This window comes from Rhincodon typus, chromosome 5 (genome assembly GCF_021869965.1).
Source record: "Rhincodon typus isolate 14 chromosome 5, sRhiTyp1.1, whole genome shotgun sequence".
NCBI classification, from domain to species: domain Eukaryota; kingdom Metazoa; phylum Chordata; class Chondrichthyes; order Orectolobiformes; family Rhincodontidae; genus Rhincodon; species Rhincodon typus.
In genome coordinates, this window is record NC_063336.1 from 87,582,499 (window position 1) to 87,591,277 (window position 8,779).

Genomic DNA, 8,779 nt, shown 5'->3' on the forward strand with positions numbered 1-8,779 from the left:
GAGTAAACAAACAGTGCAGACCAGCTGAACCCCACTGTTGATCTCAGTCAGGGAGGGGTTTTGGAGTGCTGCTGTGGCCAATAAAACAATGCTTGATATGAATAACTTCATCTTGCTCAGGCATTTAGCTTGATGTAAATATTGTAATTTAAGACTGTTTTGCTATTTCATTTTAAACTTGGAGAGGTTAAATCAAAGATAGCTGCCTAACCAACTAGAATTAGGAAGCAACAGACAAACACTCAAATGTCTTTCCGAGAACTAACTTAAACTTTTTTTTGTCTTTATCCACAAGAATTAGATATGGAAAGCTTCTTAGGTGAATGCATAATTATTGACTATCATACCCAAAGTCAATTGAAAGTCAAGTAATCTAAGTTTTCTAGTTAACCACAACTTTGCTACCTATGTATCCAGGTTCTAAATGTGAGCAAAAACCTAATATTCCCCTATCTCTGCAATACCCATTCCAATGCATGCCTATTGTCTCCTCAACGTTATTGCTCAATGCTTATTCATTTTCCTTAAGTATCCGTGGTCTGCTAAATATTGACTGACCTGAAAACTCTACCTTCTAGATGACTCACTCTCCATCTGTGTCCTTTCACTTCTGACTCCTGCAATTAGTAGTACTACTGGTACAGCAGTAGACCCAGGAGAAGGACTGTCACTGCAGAGGCAGCCCTTTCCACTGGCAGGTTCCTGTTTGGGCACAGTGTACCCGTGAAGGATATACCCATGGCCTACAGGATGCAGGCATGCAGGTTGGAGGTGCAATGAGACCCTCAAGTGTGCCTTGCCCCCCCCTCCCCAAACCAATCCCTCACATTTTAGTTTGGTGAACTTGGGAAGGTGATGTGCACTCAATCCTGTAACCTCCTGCCCCGTCATGTGGCCAGTCTCCCTTTCAGCCCACACCCAGAATAGGAGTTAAATTCCACTCATCTTGTCTCCTCCCAGTGTCTAAGCATACTTTCTAACTGCCTCTATTTATGCTTATTTTAGTGTACCTGAGAGGCATGTTACAGGAGGTGACTAATTCCATGCTTGAACCAAAAGTCCCTCATTACTGAATAACCTGTATATCATGATAGCTCAGTCCTCGGAAGAACCTACAGTGGGCAGCTTCTCTTGTGTGGCTGTCTGGACAACCCAGCCCATCTCCTATGTGCTCTTCAAGTTTGTTTGTGAAGGACTAATTCAGATGCTTTCTAGTCCCAGGTGCAAAGTGGCCATGGATCAGAAGGGTGGGAGATCTGATGGCCAGAATTCCAAAATTTTTAATACCTCACTGCTTGGTTTCCAGGGCTGCGTTCTGCTACTAAGAAGCCAGCATCAACTTATTATAAATAAGCTGGGCAATTGCAGACTTCAGCAAAGCTGCCATTTATTTCACCGATGTCTGCAACAAGGTCTGCTTTTCTAGCATTGCTGTATATGACAGCAGTGAAGCCCACTACAATCCCTGCCATCTGCTGCACCCGGTGACAGGGCATTTGCCCCTTGTGAATCATTATTAAAGAAGTACAAAGATGTTTGGTGGGGGCACATGTCACTGCAGTGACCAGACAAACTCCTTTCCAGGTCCGCGGAAATCTGGGGCCTCTATAGGTGAAAGTAGTCCTAGCTAGTCATGAAGAATGGGCTGATTGTGAATTAGTGTCTCATTGTAAACTCTGCCTAACCTAATTTTTCATTGTCTTCAGGCACAGTATAAATTCACTATTGCCATAAACAAATTTCACCCCTCTGTTGCTGCATCCTAAGTGCCTTTCCATGTCTTGCCACATCTGTGAATGTCTCTCTTACTATTTCTGACCCCTGTGTATAACAATCCCAACAAGAATAAGTTCAGACAGGTTGCATCTGTAGCTGAAAAATACCCACAGGAATTCACATGTTAATGACATTCCCCAAATGAGAAACCACAAAGACAGATGTGAAGAAACTGGAAATATTACATTGGAGAGTAGGTTGTTCTTGGCTGAGATTTAAGATGTAGAACTTAATATTAACATAGAGCAAGCTATTATCTGACCTGTGTCATACCATGCCCAGGAATGTACTAGTTTCAAAAATAAGCAATAATGTCTTAATTAATGCATATGGATGAACAAATAAATACATGTACCATCACTGAATCAGGCTCATATATGTGGCTACTCATTCTTTTGTTTTATTTCTGCCTGGATGGAGCCCGCACAGCCCCGCGTGCTCTCAAAAATCATTATCTTCCACTGAAGGATTGCAAACTATCATGACAATGCCCTTCTCTGCCGTTTTACAAGTCTTAACTCATCCATTTCTTTCGCAATGACACAAATTGTTTCCTCTCTGATTCAATTATAAACTACTTAGTTCAAAACTAACTTGAATTTATCTTTAATGACCATTCTCGGGTGCTTCACAGCTGGTGGAAAGTGGTTGACTATGCAGAAACTAGAAGAAAAGGTGAATGATTGTGTGATAGAGTGGTAATTGTGATACTGAGACTAAGCAGAAGTCGGGGGGAATCATAGAATTGTACAGTACAAAAGCAAGATATTGGCCTATTGTATCTGTGTCAGCTCTTTGAATTAACAGCTATTCAATTATTCCAATTAATCAGCAGAGCAAAAAATTGTGCTTGCATTTGCACAATATCTTTCACAACCTAAGGATATTTGAAAGATTAGGGCTGGTGATTGAAGAAATTGGGGAAGGACGAGACCGAGAAGAGACTAGAAGATGAGTTAGAGTATCTGTCTCAAGGTGTGGGGGGCAACTTAAGATACAGATGATGAGGAGGGACAGTGCACCTCAGTGTGAATAATTATCCATGGGTTTTGACCAGGCCAATATTTCTTACAATGAGTATTGCTAAAGTAGAAAAAGATTTGAATAGAAAATGGTAGGGAGAGGTAGATGTGGCAATAATGTTGAATGATCTCAGAAAGGAAGGTACTTTAAATTTGAATTGGTAGGTAGGGAAGGTGGAAGGATAGATTGTGAGCTTTTTAGGGATAGGGTGAATTTTAAGAAAAGGTTAAGGGTGGTTTTGTTAAAAAGGAAATGATATGTTAACAAAATGGAAATGTTGACAATTTGAAAAGTTGTCCACACAGTTTTTGGAAATAACACATTTGTATCCCAAAATGCAATAAATGATTCAATTGTCACACAGCCAAAGAAACATGGAAATCAACCAGCATGCAAAGACGTGAGTAAAGAACTGATCAGGAAGAAGAGACAGCACAGTGTGGAGCTGGAGGAACATAGCAGGTCAGGCAGCATTAGAGGAGCAGGAAAGTTGACGTTTCGGGTTGGGACCCTTCTTCGGGTGTTCCTCCAGTTCCACACTGTTGTCTCTGACTCCAGTATCTGCAGTTCTTGCTATCTCTGGTCAGGAAGAAGTTGAGGTATCAGCTGATAGGCTTTTTGGAAGTATTAAATCCAGTAAGAGCTTTCCTAAAAATGAATTGCACTGGAATACTTCTTGATAATTGACCATAGCCCTTAACTAATTGGCCATTTTCATGTGTGGACCTGAATATTGACTCTTGGTGGGCTATTCAGCTGCAGGGAGGGGTCTTACAGTGACCACATTCCAGACGATTGATCGCAAAACTTGGCATTTTAGTACTTTGGTGTCATGTGTGCCTTTTTGGCTCCAAAACAGCATCCACAATATGGTGCATCTGTTAAAACTATGCAGACTGGACAAATTGTGACATTAACCAGAGCTTATACTAATTAGACACTAGTGGTGCCATTTTGGATTTCAAAGCTCCAGCTAAGATTGTTTCCTCAACATGCAAAAGTAATCCTCTCCTCTCAAAAGTGTTTTTTAAACAAACATCTATTACTTTCCGGGAAGCTGTCAATTGATTTCTGATGCCTTATGCTGCAAGTGCAAACATATTTGGTAGTTTCTGGAGTTTTTTTTAAAGTCGATAAATCATACAGAACAAAGCAGGTCAAAGCAGCCTGCTTGATGTACTCAAATATTCCCTCCCTCTACCACTGATGCTTTGTCGCAACAATGTGTACCATCTACAAGGTACACTGTAGAAGTTCACCAAAGATCCTTAGACAGTCCCTTCCAAGCCCATGACCACTTCCTTCTAGAAGGATAAGGACAGAGCACATATGGTAGCATCACCACCTCTAAGTTCCCCTCCAAACCACTTACCATCCTGACTTTGAAAGATATTGACATTTGGTCATTGTTGCTGGATCAAAATTCTAGAATTCTCTTCCTAACAGCATTGTGCATGTATCTACAGCACATGGACTTCACAGGTTCAAGAAGGCAGCTCACCACCACCTGTCAAGTGCAACTAGGGATGGGCAATAAATTTTGGTCCATTCAGTGACACCCACTTCCTACGAGTGAATAAAAAAAAATCATGGCGTGGCATACGCTAAAGAATTTTGTTCTGCCTTTAAGGAACCTAAAAACTACATACTTCCAGAAATGTGCACAGCAATAGGTATTCTCTTTGGACTGCAACATGCCAAGGGAATGAGTAAAGAAAAACAGATTAGGATAAGCGGCTGGTTGCATTGGAGAGGGGAGAAGGATTCTCAGCAGGAAGCCCTGTCCATGCAGGGTATCAGAGAACAATTCTCTGAACTGAACCTCAGCAAGGAGCAACGTTTCAAATATCTCCATTTCACAAAGGGCATGTTAACAAAGGTCTTCCATCTCCTGTTGCCTCAGAGCAGAGTGAGGATTTTACTGCAGAGGCTACAAAGCTGACTGTGGCTTTGAACCTTTATCTGTCATGTTTCTTCTAGGTGATATTTGCAACTTCTACCACTTTGCCATTCACATTACATAAGAGAGGTGACTGAGGTTCTGAATTCCAGGACAACAGAATACTTTGCAAGAATCAAGAGCAAGAAGCACACAGCATTGCAAGGATTACAAGCATCCACAGTAGCAGGATGCCATTGACTCATACGTTGCTTTTGGAGGCACCACATGTCAACCATGAAATATATTGCAGCTGGAAAGAATTTCACTGCCTTGAGGTCCAGCTAGACCTACCATACTGTATCATATAGGTCCGTATCCTGCCAGCAGCAATAATGTATTTGCTTTGTGGCACTCTGCTGTGCTGTCTGCATTTGATCCACCATGACAAACCAGAAGATGACTACTGTGTGATGATGTCTATCACTTCACGTAATGGCCACTGTATGTGGGCAGCATGCCGCACAAACTTTGATGGAACAGACTATTGGCACATCTGCAGGAGCCCTCCAATACTTGGAAGGGCAAGATTCACAATAGCCACATCATCATTTTGTGTACTCTACTTGAAGCCATAGTAGTCTTTCCATGTCTCTTTATGTTGTCAGTTTTCTTATTTGTCTATAAATATTTGCTAAGTAGAATGGAGCTTGAGCATTATTGAAAACAAAATATTTATCTTACGCTGATTAGGACAGTCATAAGAATACTGAATTTAAAAGGGAGCAACAAATTATACATCATGAAAAATTCTGTTAATTGGATGGCAAATCAATTCTGATTGGTCAAGATGTCGCCATGGGAGTACATCAGGAAAATATTGTTTTCCATGCCTATGTTTACTTCGGAAAAGGTAAAATTCCTGGACACGTGCTTTCTGGTTGCAATGGATAGGACGCTGTATATGAGTTAATGTAGCTTTGAATGAGCAAGTGTAAATGAGCCATATTGTAAGCCCAAATGATAGTCTCAAGTTGGTTGTTGATGTTATTCTTAACATGCACAGGATTGTTTCCCAAGTGTTATCCAAGTTACAGAATCCCATCTGATTTTAAACAAGACATTCTGCCCACCAAACAAGTCAGTAATGTAGTACATGAATTTTAGTGGCAATGTAATGCCATGTATGTAGATTGTATATCCTGACAACTGGGCAGTGGTATCGGACAGGAAATCCCGTTGGCAATTTGCAATAGGCAGTGTACTGAACATACTCAACCAGCCCATGCTTTCAAAAGTCAAAATGTAATGTTTAGTGTAAGGCCCAAGTCTCACATCCAGACAGATCAACATTCCAAATTAAACTTTTTACAATTGTTTCTTGAGTTGTTAATTCCAATTAGCCACCATCTCTTCTTACCAAATATAACCTTTCCCATTGCTGTCGTTGCTCTTAGTTCTTTGTTGTACTTTCCAGCTGCAGCTATTATGTTTCCTAAATACTTGTATTTATTGACATATTCCAGTTCTTTGCCTTCAATGAATATGTGAATATTTCTTTGTGATTTTGAGATGTGTTTCATTTTAGTTTTGTCAGTGTTCCCTTTTATTCCAAGAGGGGAAGAGCAGGAAGACTATGATGAAGAAGAAATACAGTCACACGAACTTGGGCCACCTACTGACACATGCAGCACTCAATAACTCATTTAGTAATACCTGTAACCAGCAACATACAAAATTAGAAATTAGCACAAAATTAGCATGCTACATCCAGTAGAAGCAATGCAGTTGGGTTAATTATACACCATAATCCCAGCAGCGCCCCCCCCACCAACTTTTGTATAGGCTCTAATGGGTAAATATTTGTCCCTATTCCAATGGTTGAGAAACCAGTGGTATTTGTAGCATGCCTTTCATGCCCTGGCTGAAATTGTTTCACTCAACACAGACTAGGATTAGCTTCAGGATTAGCTGAATGTGAATTTGATCTTGAAACAAATCTAGCTCTCTCCCCTGGGTGATATTACGAGTCTGAGCTAGTCCATCATATCTAGTTGTACAAATTAGGTAGCAGATTCTGATACCTGTTTTCCCAGTATGTGCTACAGAAACACAAGCTACTCAAATGGTTATGGCCTGAAACTCTCGGTGGTCAGTTCAACTTTTTAACCCTCAACCAATACACTTGTGACTTTCATGAGCTACATTTCTGTTTTGTTGAAGATCTGGCAATGTTCTTTAACATGCTCTTCAGAAGGTATTATTTCTTTATGCTGCAATATATCCCGCCTTTATAATATGAAATTTTATTTCTCCTTTACCTCCTCCTGTCCTGCAGGTGTTGACTCAAGCTCAAAAGTAGACACATGCCCCTCATAAATCACTCATATGGATGTATGTGTTCGAATAGTAAGAATTGGAGGCCTATTCTACAGATTCACTGAGTGACCATGTACGGACATTGCCAGCAAATAGTAACACACACAAAATCCAGCCATTCTTTATCCATTTCCTCATTCACAATACTGAAATCACTGTACTAAATCTGAGTCAACCTGCTGCATTTGACTAATGTGCTTTAGTTCAGGGAATAAATTGAACTTGTTACAACGCAGTGTATTTTCCTGTCAAGTGAGTCCTCAGGATTGTTGTACTTTGTCTTTGTCTTTATTACTTATCCCAAGGATTCATGTCTTCTTGATTCTCAATTAACTGAGGTACCATATGAATGTTTTATCATTGCACACACCTCTTAGTGGTCTCTGTCAAGCTAACCCATCCTCTGAGGTGCAAGTTTCATGATATGGAATAAGCAGAGGTAGAAGCAGCAAGATGATTTATCTACAAAATACAAAGTCAACAAGCAAAATAAACTATTGACAAATTAAGTCCTTTCCAGAACAAATCTAGTTTTAGTCTCTATAAAATTATGATTACATTTATAATTTTTCCAATTATTGCATCTTCAAAAAAATTACTGGTTGATTTCCTGTGGCTTTGTACATGAGTAGAGGGGCAAATAGAAAAGGCTCAGGAGAGGATGAAGGAGAGAGGAAGAGGGCAAAAGGAGGTGAGAAGTGGCTAGGCTGAAGACAGAGAGGAGACTAGGGAGAAAGACATTAAAGAGAAGAGTAGATGTGGAAATGAAGAGAGGGAAGACAGGTGAAAAAAAGAATTGGAGGAGAGGGTGAGGTTAAATGGAAGGAAGGTGTGCAGTGGCTTTGTGGGAAATGCAAAGGAAATGAGTAGAGAAGGTGAAGGAGTATGGGAAATAAGGAAGTGTGGAAAGGATGGATTATAAAAGGAATGCACAGAAATGGATCAGGAGTGATGTGAATGGAAGAGAGGAGAGGGAGGAAAGGGTGGAAGACCAGACTGACAGAAAGGAAAGGTGAGAGATGATGAGAATGGAAGAGTGAAAGGAAGCAAAGTGAAGGGCACAGTGAAGGCTCAAAACTTTTGATGTATGACATCTTGGCATTAGTAGTGATGCTGCCATGCATGTAGTATATTAACTGTGTTTTTACTTTCCCTCATTTTCTTATTCAGTTTGACAAGTGGACTGATGCACAGCGACGAAAAATTCTTCTCAACTTGTTTGAAAGATGTTCTATCTCTCAATTGAAATTCTGTGAGCAACATTTGCGTAGCAGAGTTCCTGTAGAATCTCTTGACTTTGCTTGTTTCCTGCCCAGAGTGCTGACTTTATATATCTTCTCCTTCTTGGATCCAAGGAGTCTTTGCCGCTGTGCACAGGTAACAAAAATCAGAAAGTTTAACAGGCTGCCTTTACCAGCAGAAGGAATACTGTCTGTGGTTCCTTACAGCAGTAACCATTCCCATACCAGCTGAGGTTACCATGAAGGATTCTTCTCAACCTCTCTCCTCACCTGAGGCATAGTGACCCTCAGGTTAAATCACCACTAGTCATCTCTCTGTAATGAGAAAACAGCCCAATGGTGCAGTAGGACTACGGCGACTTTACCTTTTTAACAGTAAACCCAATTAAACAAACAGTTTGTGAAAACAAGGTGTAGAGCTGGATGAACACAGCAGGCCAAGCAGCATCAGAGGAGCAGAAAGGCTGACATTTCGGGCCTG

General features: G+C 40.6%; 1 protein-coding gene across 2 annotated transcripts in view; it reads left to right on the plus strand.

The window, feature by feature from the left end:
• fbxo16 (F-box protein 16) overlaps window positions 1-8,779 on the plus strand; it is a 50,279-nt gene that overhangs the window by 5,787 nt on the left and 35,713 nt on the right. Inside the window, exon 4 of one of the 2 annotated variants that reach the window (XM_048597261.1) lies at window positions 8,228-8,434. The exons of the other annotated variant lie outside the window; for it this stretch is intronic. Coding sequence (XP_048453218.1) covers window positions 8,228-8,434 — 207 coding nt within the window. The remainder of the gene's footprint in view (window positions 1-8,227; window positions 8,435-8,779) is intronic. 2 annotated transcript variants of the gene reach the window in all.